Genomic DNA, 21,600 nt, shown 5'->3' with positions numbered 1-21,600 from the left:
GAAAGTGTGCTTTCCTGCTTCACGAGCGTGGAGGTGGCTAGTTAGAAATTGAAGAACCACGCGTTTCGGCCTGTGTGCTTGCCTCAGCAGTTTGTTAATCTTTCAACGTAATATTCAGAAGTTTGAATTATCAGCGGTATCTTAGAACGCGGTGAGGTTAGTTACGTTTAGAGAGCCTCGTAGTTAGTCACTTGTTATTATCTCTTTTCAGTTTCTTATTTTTATTTTACTGCCGGGTCGGCGCAGTTTGTGAGCGTCAAGAGCACGCATTTGTAATTTCTAAAGTTGAATAAAAACGGATTTAAACCCTTCTCAAGACTTTGTCTACTTTCCAGTTCTTAGCAGTCACCACTATTGTTGCTTGCAGGTTGGAAGTGCGGAACATTACATTGGCGCCCGAACACTTGTCGAATTGAAATGGCCGAAAATTGGATGGAAGTTGCTGGACAACAACAAGAAATGGCAAGCCAATTGGAAGGATTTGGATACCTGGTCCAGACGATGAGAGCGTCAATTAAGGCAAACGTCTATTTCGACGGAAAAACTTCGGTGGCGATATTTCTAGAAAGCCTCGACAATCACTTCCAGCTCTACCCTGTGCCTGAAAGACAAAAAGTTGCCATCGCCACATCTGTACTAAGAGGACAGGCCGCGCTATGGTGGAAGAATATAGGCAAATTTTTATTAGGGGAATTCGGAGGCCAGACATATACATTTGAAAATTTCAAAAAATCGTTAGTAAAGGCTTTCTCCATAGTGAAAGATCGAGCAAGGCTAGAAGCCGAACTATATAGTTTTTATCAACGGGATATAGAAGAGTTGACGGACTTTATTCTGCGAAAAATTAAGCTGACGGATATGCTGTATGGGAAGAAACCCGACGCGGAGATTATTGAAATAATCTTACCAAAATTGTTACCTGCTGTTACCAAAATTGTTACCTGCTGACTACTTCGAAATTAGAAACCCAAGCACATTGCAGGAGCTCTTCGAATTGGCGGTCAAGTTTCAAAATCGCAGAATAGCGGAAAAAGCTAGAGGGGCGTCGTATTCTCAAAGTATCCGAAGGCAATCTTCAAATGAGCAGACCAGAAATGCAAACCGCTCTTATGGGGGAAAGAGCTATCAAGCTAACTCATCGAAGCTCGAAGGTCAAGGCCCAAAAAGGAAATTCGAAAACAACCGTCCGCGTACACAGAAGGCAGAAGTTGAAAGGAATGTTTTAAACGAGTAGAGGGGCCTGTGAACGCGAGGGTCCAGACCCCGGAAGTTTTGAAAAAACCCTCAAAAAGACACTTAAATACGGTCATCGTAAAGAACTCACAGTTACCAATTATACAAGTTCTGGTTGGCGATGTACCAGTAGAAGCCCTCATCGATACAGGAGCAGAAGGTAATTTTATGAGTGATATTTTTTTAAGAAGAACTTTAATACGTTTCGATTATTTAAAAATAAAAACACAGAAATCATAGCAGCGCAAGGACAAACTTGTCAATGTATTGGAAAACTATCTTTAAAGATACAGGTCCAAAATGAAAGCCTTAAAGTATTAATTTTTGTAGTAAAAAATTTGCCAAATCCACTTATTTTAGGTATGGAGTTTTTAAAAGCCGCGAAGGCCAAACTGAATTTTCAGGACAGTTCTATTGTGCTGGAGATGGACCGGAGGGTGGTGGAACCAGTGGAACAACCGCAAGTTGACCTTAGCCATTTGAATGACCATGAAAGTCAAGCCATCCAGCAAGTGGTGAGTACTTTTTCAAACTTGTTTTCAGAACGGCCTGGTAGCTGTCAAATAGTTACGCATGAGATACAGTTAACTGCCGACAAACCCTGTAGGACTAAACCTTATCGCTATGATAAACAGAAAGAGCTAATCATAGAAGAACATATTCAGGAAATGTTAAAGAACAAAATAATAACGCCTATAAATAGTGAGTACGCGAGTCCAGTCGTACTATGTAGGAAAAAGAACGAGTTTCCTCCTTCGGATAAAAGGGCTTGGAGGTTTGCTATCGATTATAGAAAACTAAATAGCATAACTAAATTCCCAGTTTACCCTTTGCCGGTTATAGACGAGATCATTAGACAGATCAAATCGACGAGATACATGACTACTTTGGACTTAACGTCTGGCTACTATCAAATAGCTATGAGACGCGAAGACATAGATAAAACCGCGTTTATAACAAAATCGGGCACTTATGCATTTTTACGCATGCCGTTTGGGTTGTGTGGGGCCCCATCAACATTCCAGAGAGCTATGGACATTGTTCTAAAGCCTGTCCTAGGAAAATCGACTTTAATCTATCTAGACGATATAATTATAACGAGTAGTACGTTGGAACAACATATTAAAGGTCTAGAAGAAGTTTTTAAATTATTAAAAGAGGCCGGTCTTACAATTAATGCCTCAAAATGCAAGTTCGCAACTAAAGAACTTAAATATCTGGGTTATAAAATTTCGCAAAAGGGTATGGAAACTCAAGATTCAAAAATAAAAGCAATCAAGAATTTCCCACCTCCCAACATCGCCAAGAAACTTTCTTCTTTCCTTGGGTTATATTCTTATTATCGGTCATTCATAAAAGATTTTGCTAATATTGTTGAACCCTTGTTAGTAATTAAAAGAAAGAAAAGTAAATTCACGTGGACAGCAGAAGCAAATACCGCATTCGGAAGGTTAAAAGAGGCGCTTATCAATGCCCCTGTTTTGAAATTCCCGGAGGGGGACGAAAACCTGGAAATTGCAGCAGATGCGTCGGACTATGCTGTGGGTACGGTTGTTATGCAAAATGGCCATCCTTTGGCATTTTTTAGTAAAATGTTGAATCATACACAAAGGAATTATGCAGCTACAGAGAGAGAAACATTAGCCGTATTAATGGCTGTACACAAATTTCGAGTTTATTTCGGCAAAGCGCCAGGAACAGACTTTTCGGATCATGCGGCTGTTGGTAGACTTTACTCGGGGAAAAAACCTAACGCCCAGGTTAATAAGATGGGCTTTAAAACTCGAAGAATATAATCTCATAATCAAATATAAACCGGGTAAGGAAAACAATGTAGCTGACGCACTTTCTCGTATAAAACTGGACGATGAAGATAATGAACTTAAATGCGCTGTGTTGACTTCAAAAATTTTAGATTCTAGAGATACAATTATTGCTGAATTGAAAGCTGATCCTGAATTTGGAATTATCTATGCATATTTGAAAGACCCCGAAAGCTTTGAGCACACAGATATCGATGCGATAAGAAATAGAGCAGAAAACTATGAAATAATAGATAATTTATTATTTTATACGAAAACAACAAACAAAAATCTCGAGTACAAACCAGTCATCCCAGCCTCGCTTCGATTAAGCATTTTGAAGGAATAACACGACGCGAAAACAGCGGGTCATTTAGGGGTCAGAAAGACTTTAAAAATGGTACGCGAAGCAGTATATTTCCCGCAATTATACAAAATAGTAACTGCGTATGTCAGGTCCTGCAATCAATGTCAGTTAATAAATGATATTAATTACAGCCCGGCCGGGTACTTAAATAGCATTCGTGCTACATTTCCGAATGAAATTTTAGGCATAGATCTTCTTGGTCCTTTCCCCCAGAGTGAGTTAAATAAAAATCGTTTTCTTTTAGTAATTGTAGATAATTTTTCAAAATGGACAGAAATTGTTCCACTTAAACGCGCGTCAGCCAAAACAGTCGCAGATGCATTCTTACACAGATACATTTTAAAATACGGTGCACCGATAAAAGTCATTAACGATAACGGTAAACAATTCGTTAGTCAAATATTTGAAAACATATGCAATGGACTTGACATACGCCATATCAAAATGGTTCCGTATAGACCACAGGCAAACATAGCAGAAAGAGTGAATAAAAACATTGTAAAAATAATTCGAAGTTATGTTAGCACACATCACAAGCGCTGGGATGGATACATAAATGAGTTAGCTTATGCTTTGAGAACGGCAAATCACGATACTACGGGAAAAACCCCGTAGTATTATTTTTAGGACGAAAGGTAATTACGCTATTAGATAAATTATTCTTTGTGCAACAAAGAGAACAAGAATTTAAACATAAAGATGTGCAAAAACTTATTGACCAGGCGGTTAAAAGCTCGGATACGGCAAGAAATAGACAAAAGTTATATTATGATAGAAAACGCCGTGAAGCAGATTTTAAAGTTGGAGATAAAGTGTTGAAGCGGAAATTTTCTTTATCAAGTGCCCTAGACAATTTTACTGCAAAGTTAGCTCCAAAATTTGAAGGCCCCTATGTAATTCAGGAAATCAAGGGAGTCGTATTGTACCTTAAGAACGAGAGAGGGGAAATCTGTAAAGCAAGTCCCGACCAGGTGAAAAAATATTATAATCAAAATGATTTTGAAATCATTAAAAGTTCTTGCAGGACTCAAGCGTAAAAGAAGTAGAAGGTCCAGAAGTAACGTCACCCGTTCCACCACCCAAGAAGCAGAGAACTGAAGAGAGACCTAGCCCTTCTACAACCCATGCGACGGTACCGAAAAGAAGAAATGAAAACTTTCAGACTCCAGCATTTAAGAAATACAAGAAAGCAAAGCCGCCGCGTAAAGAAACTTTGGTAAAGAGGAAAACACCACTTACAACGTATCGCAGTAGAAATTCTACATCGAGGAGAACGCTTCCAGTGCCAGAGAGTCCGGTGCAAACAAGGCCGCCGTTCCCGAGAACGAAAAGACAGCAGGAGGAACGAAAAGACCACCACCAACAGAAGAAATTCAAGCATGGTTCCATACCGGAGGACGCCAAGACCAGCCGTCCAAGGAAAAAACGGAAAAGACAGCAACCCGACGACTACCACTCCAAGAGGCTAGCATGCAGAGGGCGAAAAGAAAAAGGAACGTGGACGACACTCGGAGGACACTAAGGAGAAGACTGACGTCGATGAAACCTATAACGTGGGAGCAGTTCTGCCAGAAGAGGATGTCGGAGTTCCAATCATCGAAAACTCAAAGATAAGTTAAAATCTTCGATAAAATATTTTTCTTGTGTTCCGAAATGTTATGCGTAAATACGAAGTTCTATGTTTTGACGAAAGTCAATGTGTCTCGGTTGAGACTTAGTTTTGTTTTACTTTATTTAGCTAAGGCAAAAGTATTATTTTCTTTAAGTATAAAATATAAGAACAAGCAGTTTCTCTTGGTCGAAAGACTAATTCTGTTATGTTAAAGCCAAAATTTGGCCGAAGATAAAAATAACTTCGTATTCTTGTATTAATAAGAACTTTAGTTTCAGTGCCGCCAGCTTGGCGAAGAATGAGTAAAGTAAAAATTTATTTTTCCCTTATTCATTTTACGGTAAATTGTAAAAATCATATGTATTAGAATTTTGTAAATATACGTAAATACTTGAAAGTTATGTAAAAGTAGAATTTAGTCTAGAAGCATAAAATTTTAGATGCTAAAAGTAAATGCTCAAAAGCAATGAATTCAAATTTAAGTATTAAACTGTAGATAAAATCATGCTTTAGAGCGAAAGCCTGCATGTCTAAAGATGAATGAGGGGGAAGTTAGAATGAATGTGTTTTGTAGGGTTCTCCACCTACACTTGAATTTTAAGAATGTTAAAGTAGCTCATCGAGTTGTAGAATGTCGAGTAAGGTGTGTCTATTTGGTCGTTGAATTCTAACAAATCATTGTGGTTAGGGGAAGTGTTGCAATACTAAAACACGAATATTCCCGTTTGACACCACACATGGTGGAGAGCCAGGGTAAAGTTAAATTCATGTTTGAATACTTGAATGAATGCGAATTAAGCAGTAATTAAGGAAAATAAATCGTTCAAAAACAAAAACTTATTCAGTGTCAAGAAAGTGTAAACTATAATGTATTTAGAAAGATACTAATACTTATTCCTTCCAGATGCTGGAAGGAAGAGAACAGATTGATTGCTGAAGTCCAGGAAAGGTTGCTGTAAGAAGAGAGAATTAAATAAGTATCTACAGAAATTTATTCTACCTTTTGTGAGATAACAGATTTTTTTTATGTAAACGAGGCTCATAAAATTTAGTTCAGAATTGTGGAAACTTTTCAACAGGTCGTTTCTAGGACCTGCTTCCAAGTTTACCAAATTCTGGCAGCGGCAAATGTAGGGTTTATATTTATTTTAACTAACATTTATTTTAAGTTTAAACTATCTTTCCTGTCAAGCCTTACTTTCCCCTGGAATTGCCAATGCCAGAGTATGTAAATTTTAGTAGAACGCGCAAGGATTCAAATTTTCAGCGGAAGTAATCTGAGTTAAATAGAAGGGAAACGAGTTCGAAAGTGTGCTTTCTTGCTTCACGAGCGTGGAGGCGGCTAGTTAGAAATTGAAGAACCACGCGTTTCGGCCTGTGTGCTTGCCTCGGCAGTTTGTTAATCTTTCAACGTAATATTCAGAAGTTTGCTGAATTTTCAGCGGTATCTTTGAACGCGGTGAGGTTAGTTACGTTTAGAGAGCCTCGTAGTTAGTCACTTGTTATTATCTCTTTTCAGTTTCTTATTTTTATTTTACCGCCGGATCGGCGTAGTTTGTGAGCGTCAAGAGCACGCAATTGTAATTTCTAAAGTTGAATAAAAAGGGATTTAGACCCTTCTCAAGACTTTGTGTACTTTCCAGTTCTTAGCAGTCACCACTATTGTTGCGTGCAGGTTGGAAGCGCGCAACATTACAACTGTGAGTCAAGATTCTCTTAGCAATCCTTGATTTTAGTTTTATTATTAACAATATGAGCATAATTCGTAAGTTTATTACTAAGCATCTGAGCATAATTTTCGCATGAACATTATTATGCTTAGCCACTTTAATTACTATTATAACACTTAAAACTTTTATTCTTTGATTGTGTAAAGCAGCTTATGCCTAGCTCAGCTTTGGAATGCTTAACTCTATGATCGCTTTCTGTTGGCTAAAATGTTTACATTTCTATTTTCTTCTTTTCTCAAGTTTTAACTCACTTCTTCATATTCATCTAATATAGCGGCTCTTAATCTGTGGTCCATAGACCACAAGTGGTCTTCAAACTCTGCCCTTGTTGTCCTCCTAGATATCTAAAAAAAGGAGAAAATAAAATTCCGTTTAACCGCATATACTGAAAATCTCAGAATTTGGAAGTTATTCATAGCAGTAGTAATGTCACGTTTTGTTCCCAAGACTGACATTTTAGGAAATTTATTACCAATTACCCTATGTACGAAATTCCCACTCTTGACGTAACAAAAAAAGAGGAGTTTAGAGAATTAAGGCTGTAGTGCTTCTGACCAATATACATCCTAACATGAAAAACTGCGCAAGAATCGGCAGATACATACATCTCATTCGTGTGAGTACTAAACTTTGTTTAATTAATTCAAAGTCTAACATCCTTGAATTATGAAAAATAAATATTCTTCTATGAATTTAGTTACTTAATAGAAGTATAAAATTCAATAATTTTTAACTAATTGTATTTTAATGATATAAGTGCACTGGCAGTACCATATGCTAGAAGGACTTGCTTTTGAAAGGGAAGAGAGTAAGGAGGTTTACGTAGCATTATAATTTATAAAAAAAGGCGAGAACGTAAAGTTCAGAAAGGCTGATTTAATGTTCGTCTGCCTTTTTAATTTTCGGTGGAATGTCTATTAAATCTTCACGCATTTCATTCAAAAATGTCCGATTTAATTATCTAGAACTTTAAGTTTTTTTAGATCGTGCTCGGTTTCGTTTTTTTACTCCTGACTCTTGTACCTTTTTCTCAAAGAAGATGTTCAATTCAAACGTGAAATCACGTCATGATGCAGAAATCGTTTTTATTATGTGAATGCTTTTTACTCAAACTGACGGGCTTATGAAATATCTTTTTAACGTAGACGTAATTGCTTGAAATTGTGGCAAGCGTAGGCGACACTAAATTCAGAGTATCGAATGGGAGTACCACTGACATGAATGTAACCTAATCTTTTTTCGTTACAGCCATTCTACCGATCTGCTTTTCAAATAGTTTTGAATAAATGCTGATATCGCCATTTCCATCACACTGCGTCATTAGCTTTTGTAAATAATTACTCTTGTCATTTCCGAAGTTCAGAAGAATCGGCATTTAGTTTGAGCTTAAGCTCTAAATTCTAGCTTCCTGAATTCAAACTCTCCCTCTGTCTCCCACTCTGCGTTTTCTAATTTAATTTTCTCCTTACGTTTCCGCTTAGCGATAATTGCATTTATAAATTTCAGGTAAATTCTTCATTATAACTTTCCGCTTCAACAATTTTACTGCTTAACTCATCCATCTTTGGATTTGGCTGGTTAATTAAACCCAACTCATATGTCAATGCAATTAAATCCGTCTTATGGGCTTTTGTTAAATAAGCTGTTTTGAAATAAATGAATAAATATATAAAATTTTAATTTTGTGAAAACCCTAAACTATAGCTCTAAAAAAACTATAACTTTCACCTCATTTAGAGGTTTGGCTAATTTGTGGGACTTTATCATGCTTTGAATTTCAACTCTACCACCGTTGGAGGTAATAAAAAATAGACTACTACGCAGTGACTTTTGGAGCCACCATGCCATAAGGATATGTAAACCACACCCATCTGTAATCTTAATATTATTTATAATTTGTTTATGTTATGTCTCTAAAGTAAATACTTTTAATTTACTTTTCTAGTCATTATTGTGGGAGGGAATTATTCAAGTTACAACTCACAATTTGACGCTTGTTTCAGAACTATCGTTCATTTGATGAACATTAGTACTTAGTTTCAAAGAAATTCTTAAAAACATCTTTTTTATAGTCTAGTTTATTTCTTTATTTCACTCCTGACACCATTTTATGTGGGCTTGACATCTACTTGAACTAATACGATGAAGAAATACTTTCATAGAATAAATATGTACCTAAATTAACACAAATGCTTTACTTTGTACGTACACTCAGAAAATGCGAACATGAATGGCCGTTAATCTTAAGAATCCTGAACTTCGCCTGTCTTTGCCTGTTCCTTTTTCAATGCCTCCTGTCTTTGCCAGTTCCAAAGAGGTATTCTTTTAAAATTAATACCATATTGACGTTTATTGGCACACGATTAGCCTTCGTGGAGGATGTTCTATGGAAAACTCAATCTTATACACGTTACACATTAGGAAAAGCTCGAAAACATTCATGCAGTCAGCCCGTTCGCAGGTATTCGAACGACGGGCCGAACCACCAGTGCTGAGCGACTAGTACTCACTTGTTTTTACCATAATCAAATAAATGAATTAAAAAAGAATCTCTTACGGTTGCTGAATACATCAGAAAAGATGCACCTGCATTTTAAGGCAACTCAGATTGAATGAATGCATAATAAAAACCTGGTATAATATTGGTAACAGTGGGACGGGGTAAGCATATATGACAATTATCGTGATTACCTTTATAAAGGGATTGATAAACAGTCTGGACATCATTAAATACAAACATTCGTAGCAGACTGGCAGATTTGAGTTTATTTCAAACGATCATTTTGAAAAAGAAAAAGTTTATTTCTTTAGTTTCATGACACCCATTGTTATTAACCTGTCGCTTAATTGACTTGTCACCAATTACCGAAAATCAGTTTCCAAACACTTCTACACCTAGAAACGGCCGTAAATTTGAGACTTGTTGTTGTTTAAAATGGGAAAACACGTCGATTTACCAAATAAGGAACTGGACACATATTTCTAGATATTTCCCTACTTTATTTCGATAGCTATTGGGGTAAAATATTTTTTGGTAAAATCACAAACTTCGAATTCCAATTTGCAATTTGTTTATATGAGTATTTAATTAGTATTCTCTAACCACCATAAATATAACCTAATTCTTCAAATTAGATTATGTTTCTGATTAGGTAATGTTTCGAATCAGATAGAAGCAAATTTTTCAAAATGAAAGATTCTTATATTATAACCTGAATATAACAAAACAAAAGGGATAACGAATTAGACTGAGCTAAAGTGAGTCCCACCTATAAAGAATTTCAAAACCTATAATTAAAAGAAATGGTCTGAATAATTTGGGATTAAACTAAACTGCTTACGAGAACAAAGAGTTAACTGTATGTATGTAACATACGATTAGACCAGAGCTCTGAATGAAAACTGGTGAATTTCCACTGTGTCTTAATAGTACCACAGAGACAGGGCAAGGGTGTAAAGGACACTTTATTCATCCAAATAAAATTTGAAACACAGTACCAACTCGTGCTTATACAGGCAAATAACTTTGTCTTTGAATCAAACACAATGGATGACCTAAAACTAATGAAATTTAAAGTATAGCCTAGCAGCTTCACAGTATAACTAGTGCTCAAGTCGGCTGTGACCGAAGTCGGCGTAAACAAGCTTAATGGCAAGAATAATTCAACGTCGCAGAAAAAACTAATCGCTAGAGAATCAAATGCTAGCAACGTGACCTTCAAGTAGGCAGAGATCGCTCACATTTCACCCTCCAAAACCAATCATTAAATACTTCCATCTTTCTACCAAATTTGAATATTGCTGAAATTTGCATCTGGCAGGGAAATGAAAACGAGGCTGATAAGAAAGAAAATTAACATTAAATACCTGGTTAGAAATTTAAATGATACTTTATAACACAGTTTATTACTAATATATCTGACTATTAACCTAAATTTACTGAATTTTAAGAAAATTTTATTTTTCTTTAAGCAGAAATTGTTAATAAAACCACCTTATGCATAATAATATAAAAATAATTTTTAATGGCCTTTTCAAGCTTTACGTTACATTAATTGCAAATTTCTGAAAACACGTGACGAATACTAATACCTCGTGTATAATAATTTCAGTTTTTTATCTTAAAAAAGAACTTGTCGTAGTGTTACACAACACTTTAAGAAGATTCACCGTTTTCGATCATTTTTCATAAAGTTCGGTAATCTTTTCCCTGGATATTACTGAACAGCAAGACGGACTCAATTATTTACGCAGTTAATAAATTTAGAGTACTTATAATTAATTTTCCTTCTTATCTGATAACCTTGTTAAGTTTATAAAACTTTGTGTTAATTAACTAGTTATTATGCTTTGACCTTTTCTTCCTTAAAAGTAGGCGTTACCGCAGTGCAAATTAGTTGTTTGTGTATTTAAGCTGAGGGTTTGAATAGTTAGAGCAAATCTCCTCGTAGCTTCGTCTTGCTGTTACGAAACCTTAGTCTAACTGATGCTGCGATTTATTGAAAATATATTTTTATGAGTTCTCGAGTGTTCAAATACGAATTACGTAAAAAACGCGATTTTGAAAAAAAAATACAAAACTAGTTTCTCTGACACTTTCAAAATGAGCGGTCTCTTGTAGGAAGTTTAAAAAGTATTCGACCAACAACCTGCAAGTAATCGGCCAAACAAATCCTAAATTTTGAAATCCTAACCCTTTGGATATAATTTAACAGAGCTCTCTCTTTTCAATGCTAAGTTATGCTGCGTCAATTAATAATATTAGAAAACTATGCAAAAATAAGATAATATATCCTCTTTCCAATTATATAACTCTGTTCCTATAATACTGAGAGTATAATAAGTTTCAATTTGTAATTTATTTATATTAACTATGAAAGCATACAATTCAAAGGAAACCATTGTTCTTCATAATATAACTTAAGTATGTTTATACTATAACTGTCAGTGACATCTTAAGTCTGAAATGTAGGATAATATTCTTAAATTACACAAAAGTTTTATAACACGATTGTACAGAAAATTTTTCTCTTCCGCACTATATACGATTCATCCTAATACACTCAATATCATCAAAGCTATTAAGAGTTTTGCAATACTTTTATAATAAAGTTTAATATTTTAAAATACATAGAGCTCCACTCTTGCCCATACTCACGTTAAAATTGTAGAAATAGCACATTCTTAAAATCTAAGGAGAAATAATTAGATAAATATTCTCTTAATTTTCTTAACAGAAAGAAATATTTTTCATACATATTAATTTTCAAAATATGTAGCGAGATATTACTAAACTCAATATACAGGGTAATAATTAAAGAAAGAAAGCTTTTAATATATACTACTGGCCATTGAAATTGCAACACCATGAAGGAGAGCAAATATAAAAAAGATACTTATTGTGTGTATACAGTATCGCATGAAGAAAAAATGATGTTCAAATTTGTAAGCAGGCTGGGGATTGCGAAACTATTAGAAACATCTGCTAGCCCCAACAGCTAAAACTGCCCTTACCACTTGAGGTATGGAGTTGAACTAGGCTTGGATGACAGAAACGGACAACCCTTTCCACGCTGCTTCAAGTAGATACCACACACGTTGTTCAGCATAAAATTTTCAGCATTCAATCCCACAGTTAATTATAAAACATAAGCAATAAACATTATGGAATTACATGAGAAATTGTAAGGCGTCAAAATCAAGGTGTAAACAATTCATGAATATTGGCTATTGTGTAACATGCGAGAATAAATATTCGTTGATCAAGGTGTGCACGATCAATATAAAGCAATTCAAAATTTTCCCAGAACTTAAATTAAAACCCGTTCAGTAGTTTAAGAGGTCCAGTGTCTTAAAATTAATTAAAATTAAACAAAAAAGTATGTAAGAGAATAACATCCAAGGTTTATTGTTAGAGACAAATTTTGTGGTACGTAGAACATTTTAGGTAAATTTGTGGTGGCTGGTCATCAACATTTCTAAAGAAACAAAAACATATCAAAACATAGCTTTAAAATTTAAATATAATTTTCGTCACATGGAGGGGCCCCACAAGTTTCCTATATTTTTAACAATCAATGCTAGGTTCTGAGATTACAATACTTCTGCCGGGAATCACCTTTCTTCCCGCGTGGCTTCCCGTACACCTCATTGTCTAGAAAAATAAAAGAAAATGGTACGCATTCATTCGATCAGTATAGGGCGGGAATCTAGGACGAGGTCAGGCTCCCATTCTCACTAGGACAGCAATGCCATAGGCCGTTACCTGTGAGGATAATAACTCAGGAATTTCTTCTCAGCTTGCTGGTTCTAACGTAGTTCTCTGTCTTCTCCCCGAAGCTCTCGAACCACGCTGCAGATGCTTTTTCTTCAATGGCGAGGTCCTTGAAATTGGCGATGAGTGATGATGGAATGGTCGCCCAATTACGGCAATCTAAAAGGGAAAAGGGGTGCAAGGTAGAATCGTCTGGGAAAGGGTCTTTGCCGGTTTCCAGAAGTTGGGGCACATCGCTTTAACTGTAGTGCTGCATCTCAAGGCTAAGGCGAGAGATCAAAAACCCATCCATTGAAAAATTATTGACCTAAAATCGCTAGCCTCGCTCGAGGTTCAAGTCTAACGTAGGTGGAAGCCTGACGGCTACAAATTCCACCCACAGACGTAATCCCTCGTAGGATAACTACATACTAGAGATCTCTGCAATAAGAGGTGCAGAATATTCTAAACAGCACATGTGGTGCATCGCTTGGCAGAGGAATTCAAGGCGGGTCTGCCCAAGATAAGGAAACTCTGAGAACCCGAATTCCAAGCCGACAAATTTCGCCGAAAAAGAATAGAACTGGTGATATAATTTTCATAAACTTCGACAGGAAGTACCAGGAGTCTTTAGTGACGCATCTTCGCCTTCTGACTAAGTCACGCTTGAAGCTGTTAGGGACGGCCAAATATTACGTTCCTTTGGATATCCATCGGCTAGTTTAATTTAAGGGACAACTACGTTAGATAATTGTGTCTAGCTTCGGCTAAGTCTACTTTAGTTAATTATAGTTTCTTATTTTTTTTATGAGTAGAGTAGAGCCCGAGTAGAGACTACCTATAAGCCCGAGAAGGGGCCGACTGTTATTTTTATTTGAGTGAATAAAAGGGGATGCTAATCCTTTTCGAGTCTACGTCTTTAGTTGTTTGAACTCAGAGATAAGTCGCTACATAATTCACTAGATTCCTTGACGTTTCATCTTAGACAAAGGGCGTGGAATCTTACAAACTGTTGTGAAAATATCTTTATATTAGTATAAAAATTCTTCTAAATAAAACTGTATGAAAATGTTCTGAAACATTTGCACGGAACTTTTGTAGGATGCTTCACTGGATCAGTAGCAGTACACCGTCTCACCATATGGGGTAAAGTCCTGGTATCTCCTATGCTTATTCCTCTCCTCCACTGCCTTTTCTATTAATTACTATCGCCAGCTCTAAGTTTATTTCTGGTTTTATCATCTTCCTAGCCGACTTTTAAAATATGTGACGTAATTATCTTGAACCAGCTTAAGTAGTCTATTTTTTGTGGTAGTCTCAAATTACGTTACGTAGATTTGAATTTATCTTCTGCTAGTTTAAATGTTCGCAAATAGCGGAAGTTCGTCTGTCGCAAAAGCAGAGCCTTTCTGTTCATTGAAGAGTTAAATAAAAGAGATCGTTTTAATCTTCTTAAAGCTTTGTTATTTACTTGGAAGTAAAGTGATAACTCTGTTTCGGTGCAGGAAATTCTGCAGGACTTTAACACTAGCTGCTAGATACAGAAGAAACCTAAAATTCCCTAGATTGTTTCTCAGAATACAGAGTTTACTAACCAGAAAGACATAATAATTATGAAAATAAAAAGAGAAACTTTAACTTTCATATTCCATTACTATTAAAAGAGTATGAAATACTAAGCCTACTGTAAAGCTAAATTTACGGCTTTCTACAGCCCACTAACGCATGAGAACTTCGAATTAATATTCTCTTGAACTTATGTAATCTTTGTTCTGGTTTTGAATAATTGCTTTAAATTACGCCACGTTGCTGAGGTGGGAACGGCACTAATGTTATCCACAAGTACAAGAAAAGTATTTACTACTATTACAGTAGTATTAATTTACTACTATTACAGTAGTATTAATTTACTAATTTATGCTGCCGTTATATTAGTAAAATTAATTTTTATTTCACTGATATATGTCAAACTCTAGCTTTATCAGAAAATATTGCTAGTTTTTGAAAGATGTTAGGAAACTTAAAAGGATATAAATTCGCAGATTCATCATGATACAATAAACGAAAAATTAGTATCTATACAGGCAAGTTCGTGAATGAAGTATTTCAAAAAATCAGAATTTAAAGCACATACTACCACATTCACGGTCACTGCAAGATAAGAAATTCATATAATTATCAAACAACTCATTAACGTAATGAAAGCCTATATACAAGCAACCTCATAGCATGTGTTCAGATATTTTTTATAATACTGGATCTACAGATTAACAGCTTTGGTTTCGAGATACATGAAAGTGTCCACTATGGAGCACTTTAGCAAAACCTTAAAGCAGCTTAGTGAGGTAAAACGTTTCAGCGCAGTAGTTCCGCGCTTAGAGTTTGGGGACTTACAAAAAACTTTCTTCAAATATTTCGAGTCAAAGAGGGCTTCTTAGCTTCTGAATATTAGTAATATTCCATAATGGTTCCTCATATTTTATTCCAAAACTGAAATAAAATACTTGACATAACGCTAATTAAATAATTAAAAAAGTCTGTTGGGGGTGGTGTTACTAATCCCATATTGTCCAGCAAAGCAAGACAATTTCCATAAATGCAAAAATATCTAAAACGTCTAAAACGAAAGAGGGTGCTGAAGTACCTCATCTTTATTAAAAAATCTACTTACATTTTTAAAATATTCAAGCTGTAGCAAATGGTAAAATTATGAATACAACTTATTAATTTATTTATGTAAATAAGTAGTATTTCACTGAGCTAAACAGCTCAGTGTTACAGTGTCAAAAAACTAAACATTGTTAAAAACGGAATAATATACCTATCATATTAAGGAAAAACCATTTTAGTAAATTATTGCATTATAATTTGTTTCTATCTGCAAGCTCAAGCCAAATCTTTATTTCTAAACCATTGCAATCGCTTAGAGAGTTTTGCATGATTTTGCTATGAAAAAAAAGTATTGTTTTCTTTCGCAGCAAGCAGACATGGCTATCGCTCCTCTTACAATAACCTCGGCAAGAGAACGAGTCATTGATTTTACGAAGCCTTTCATGTCTCTGGGTATCAGCATCATGATAAAGAAACCTATGAAGAAGAAGCCTGGGGTGTTTTCCTTCATGAACCCACTCTCCAAGGAAATATGGATGTGCATCATCTTCGCATACGTCGGAGTTTCTGTTGTTCTTTTCTTAGTCAGTCGCTTTTCTCCTCATGAATGGCGCTATGAAGATTCCTTCATTGGACCTTCAGTTGCAAATGACTTTTCGCTCTACAACAGCCTTTGGTTCTCTCTTGGTGCTTTCATGCAACAAGGGTGTGATATCTGTCCCAGGTAGGTCTATTTTAGTTGTTTAATAATTTCAATTTCAGGATATACTAATAGATATCATAAACTGCCCTTTTCACTCTCAGTAAAAAATCTATTCTTTAACTGAAATGTAAAATGTAGACCGCTAGTCTCAAGTCGTTTGCATTAATAGTATCAGATTTGATGATAAATGGTTTAACAAAACTTATTATCTTGTTAACATATTACATATAGATACATATACATATTACATATACATCGAGGCATGATATAGAATCATGCCTCGGAAATCCACTGATGAGGTGAACGGATATAATCCGGAAGTAACTTTTGGGAAGGGCTGCCAGTGCGGGGATATATTGGATGTTAATTTAACTTTCATGTGCTCTCGCGTTAAACGTTTCCCAGAATTTTATCATTCGGCAAAGCTTAAAATCTTAAATTTTTCTTTAAAACTAAAGCTACCTTTTATGGATTGAACAAAGATGGTAATTCATTGTAGTTTTTAAAGTTAAAGCCATAATTAATGGAGTTATAATGGCATTTATAACGTGATGGCGTTTAGAATTACAGTGTAACAGGAAAAGCAATTATATTTTTTGGTTTTCAGAAACCGAGTAGATTTGACTTTTTCTAATGAGGATAAATCGATTCTGTTTCGAATTCCGACCAACTGTCTGGGTGTAGGGTTATCTTTGTGGCTTTTCTTCCATGGACATAAGCCAGTCTTTCTTAGACAGACCTCCACGAAAACGTCCTTACCCTTAGATGCTTTGCCACGTTCAATTAAACAAATAATCAGTTCATAATTTCGCTTAATATACACGTATTTATTTTTATCAGAAATATGTCTTTCATAACCAGTTCACATAAATTTCTCTTAATTATTTACTGCAAATACATTTACTATTTAATAAAGCCCTAATTCATAGTTAATACCGTAAGTTGTAATTCCCATATTATTTAAGCAGTATGGTATCGGATAGAAAAAAGGATGATATTTTTCGCAGTTACCGGCAGAAAAATGGCATTATTTTTCTATCCGCGCCTTCTTAATAAAAGTATGCTTATTTATTTTTACCTGAGCCGATGGAAGATAGTTCAAGCAGGTGCGTCCACTTGTAAAATAATAACTTATTTTAAGAATTTGCTGAAAATGTGGGTTATGTTTAATTAAGACGTATTTCATAGTGAATATTATTACTGGAAATTGACTTTCACTCAATAATCATGCCGAATGGTCTCGGATGGAAAAAAAATTCCACTTTTCTGCCGGCAACCGTCATCTCGACATTTATTTTTAATAATATTATGTTTTATTTATTTCTACCTAAAGCTATAGAAAACTAGTTCGGGTAAGTGCATTGCGAGGATTAATCTTTTTACGTTTTTAACTAATAGTTAATATTAAGTTAACACTAGAACCACGGATGGGGTCATTTTGACCCAAAAGCAAATTTGTTTCCGATTTTTTCAAAAAGTTACTAACGGAATTTCTTGACTTTTCCTATTTTTATACCAATAATAATCTGTGAAAGTATGATAGGTTAAATACTTATCATTTTGTTTTGTTTTGTTTTTAATACTTATACCTAAAATCGCGGAATGGGTCATTTTGACCCCATTATAATTACAAGTACATAATTTGCAATTCAGCGTTTCTTAGAATGGGAAAAACTTTTTCAGTCCTCTTTCCATTTCCCAGATGTAAGCAGAACAATACTTCAAGGTCAGTAGATTGTTACTGATAACAGAAAGCAGCTGAGAATTTCATTGTAGTAATAGTAGCCAGTGTTGCAGATCCCTTCCCCTGCCCTCCCGTTATCATTCCGTTTGGGAAAAATGCCTCTGGTTAGCGTATTCAAGGAATGTTTTCTCTCCGATGTTTTTTGTTTGTCCTATTGAATGGAATGTGGTGCAATAGTACTATAGCCAATGAGGTAGTCTAACGGGCGCACATCTGGGTTCTTTATGACTGCACAACTGGTTTTCTCATTCCCTTGGAGGTAGTTTGAGTGTACTAGTCTGTTCGATTTTTGCCACCTTGTTTACACGCGGAGATAAAATTGATTTTACGTGAAAGTGGCTGGAAGAAATATGCGTAAATCAACAGTTAGTGAGGCTCTCGAATATATGCGACAATTATCTGAAAATGAATTCGAAAACGATAATGCTGAAGAAATTGTTGTCAGCGATGATGAATATGTGCCTCCAGATGAAGGAAATATTTCTTCGGATGAAGATGCCGTACTAATTTTCCTGTACAGTGTACCAGCAGAAAAACCACTTCTGGGAAGAAAAACTGTGTAAATAAACGTAAAAAGTTATCAGATTCAAATCCAGATGAAATGAACTCTGGAACTTTTGTTACAAATGATGGAACGCGTTGGGAAAGCATCCCCTCTGGAAGTTGTATGCGTGGAAAAACTGCTGAACATAATGTTTTCAAAGAAAAGAGTGACCCAACCAGTTATGCAAAGTGAAATACTGGAAATGGCTATGCAATTAGTTCATAGAGGCTACTTATAGTTGAGCCTATGCTTCGTCATATCAAAAATTGTACAGAGGAAGAAGCTCACCGGCAACTGGGAAAAATGAATGGTCAACAACTTTAGACGAACTAGATGCTTTTCGATCAATTTTGTATGCTCGAGGTATATACGGTGCAAGTAGTCTAGAGCTTGATAGTCTGTGGTCTGTTGTTTAGGGTCCACTTTTTTCAGCGATACTGTGGCGAGAGATAGATTCAGAGAACTTACGAAATTTGGTAAGAAACTAAATATTTCTATTAAAGTTGTCTATATATTTTACTAACTGTATACAATATTCCATATTGTAATATCTTATTATTTTTAACACTTATTATAACAATTTAATGTTAGAAATGAATAAATGTCATTGCCAAATAATTACAGCGTACGTTTAGCATAACAACACGGGTTTTCATTAATTGGAGTCTATTTGACCCAGTCCGCAGTTTTAAGGTATACCGAAACTTCCGCGGTTCTAGTATTAAAGAACTTTTGCGTCACTTTTCCTGTCAGAATGTAAGTGAGATAGCGAGCGTTTATTCATATTGAGGGAGAAAGAAGCGCTTATATAAGCGAAGGTTTCGCAATTTGATTTTAGAACGTTTTCTGCGTACTTGAGGACATGTTATTACCGTGATTTAATAGCGGTTTGATTCGGTGGCGTTGAGTGCTTCTTGCTATTAGGCTTGCTCCGCTGTTTTCCTATAAATCATAGCGTTTCCTACGCGTTATTTTATCCTGCGAGTCGTTATACTAATATCACTATATTTGATTTTAGTTCAACATTATATATTTAGTTTAAGCCAGACGAAAATCTACCCAGAAATCTAGGTAAACGGGCGGGCTGGGTAGACCTTTTCGTTGTTTTTCTAGTTGTAATGTGAATACCAGCCAATTTCCCTAAGGAAGTTGTTTTCATGGTTTTCCCCATGTGCAACGTGTATACGAGCCAGTTTCCCTTAGAAAGTCCTCCACGAAGGCATCCCTCCCTTTATGCAGATAGCACTCATGTGCTTTGCCATAATTAAATACACCAACACCCTAAGGAAGTCCTCCGTAAAAGTATCTTTCTCCTTAGACAGATAGCTTTTATGTGCTTTATCATAATCCATATAACCTAAACTTCTGCCAGAACAGTCACTACAGACTCTTAACAAAATTAAGCTTGATTATTTTTGCCGAAAACTGTGGATCGGACAAATACAATCACTTGTAAGTAAATAACGTATTTTTAACTATTTATTGAAAATAGGTGTTATGTTTAATAATAAACTAATTCGTAACCGATACCGTTACTGAAAACTTTAGTCCACAACAAGTTAAAACTTCAGTATCATTTACTTCTGCTTTAAGGCATGGATCTTCTGTTTAAATCGTCACATTCCGACTGACTACTGCAGTATTGGTATCAGTATTCAGCAAACGATAAAATATGTTCCTTTTTCACAGAAGCATCATCCACTTTTGCCTTTTTGTATCTGATACATGCATATATGCCGGAATATTAAGTACTTGTATGTATGCTAACTATTGCTTCCTTTTGTGGTGTTTCTCATAAAGAGTAACTTTAAATTCTTCATAGACAAGCTACTTTGCAGGTAGTCTGCATTTAATTCACATGCACCCCAATACTTGTTTTGATATTCACTCTAGCCAGCACCGTTCGAGTCATCTTTATTAATGTACAATTCTTCCTTTCAGAGTAACTTCATTTTGTTGAGGAGAATAAGGAGCAGATTTTTTCCTGTATTATGCCAATTTACATTAGATTTTTTTTTAAATTATTCTTTACATATGCCCTTCCTCAGTTAGGTGTCAGTAGTCTTTCTGCTTTCCCAAATTGTGTTAATGCTTGTTTGAGTATGCGATATCTTAATGTGTTTCCTCTGTACGCTTACGAGAGTGTTATATAAGAACATTATAAGAGAAGATTCATATGTAATATTTACTACTGAACATCATTTCTGTGAAATAACTATTTTAAAAGTTCATACTAGATTATGGGGTAGGTAACTGTGTGTATATGTCACATAACATAACATTTCAACCAATATTGTATCAATCACAAAACTGTATAAGAGTAGTTATCATAGTGTAACATAAAAACAAAATATGCAAACAATTCTGAATTTCAAATATGCGTTGTGTTTAAGCAAAAACCCATTCTAGTTTAAGGTCCAGTACAAGGAAATAAATACAATAATTACAACAGGTTAAATAAAATCAAACTAACGTTTATTTTTGGTAGGAAAATATTAAGTTACAATTCTGAAGAGAGTCATGACACTCACTATTTACGTTACAATTACTACGTGGTGGCTGGATATTGAGCATAGCTGAAGAACACTAAATAAAAACATACTTTTAAAACAAACAGGGTTGGTACAACCATAAAGGAATTCACACATAAATCTTGAGACTTAACAAGTAGTAGGACTTAGGCATCTCTACAGACATTTCGGCATATCTGTTGGAAGGAAAAGATAGAAAGTAGCGTAACTAAAAAAGAAATCAAGCCATGATAACAATAACGTCGAGGTCTGGCTCCGTTCTGCCGCTCAAACAGCAATTCCGTCAGGAAGGTTCGCTGTTGTTAACCTCTATAGACCATTTCTGAGAGGATCACGGATTACATCATCTTCCCTTCTCAGCTTAGCATATAGAGTATGATGTATTTTTTCCGAAACTCTCGGGGGTCTGCCAGGCAGAAGATAGAAGAAGGTCTCATCTTGTCGCTGCAGCTGCGTCAAGCCTCAGAAAAA

The 21,600-nt window shown here is 35.4% G+C and overlaps 1 protein-coding gene across 1 annotated transcript in view; it reads left to right on the top strand.

The window, feature by feature from the left end:
- Positions 1–21,600, top strand: part of LOC118202165 (glutamate receptor 1-like) — a 209,386-nt gene that overhangs the window by 152,390 nt on the left and 35,396 nt on the right. Inside the window, exon 9 of the mRNA XM_085808169.1 lies at positions 15,976–16,331. Coding sequence (XP_085664295.1) covers positions 15,976–16,331 — 356 coding nt within the window. The remainder of the gene's footprint in view (positions 1–15,975; positions 16,332–21,600) is intronic.

This window comes from Stegodyphus dumicola, chromosome X1, assembly GCF_044657685.1.
Source record: "Stegodyphus dumicola isolate Sdum_Otavi_A_Nest chromosome X1, ASM4465768v1".
Taxonomy (NCBI): domain Eukaryota; kingdom Metazoa; phylum Arthropoda; class Arachnida; order Araneae; family Eresidae; genus Stegodyphus; species Stegodyphus dumicola.
Note: the sequence above shows the minus strand (reverse complement) of the source record. Positions and strands in the feature narration are given on the sequence as shown.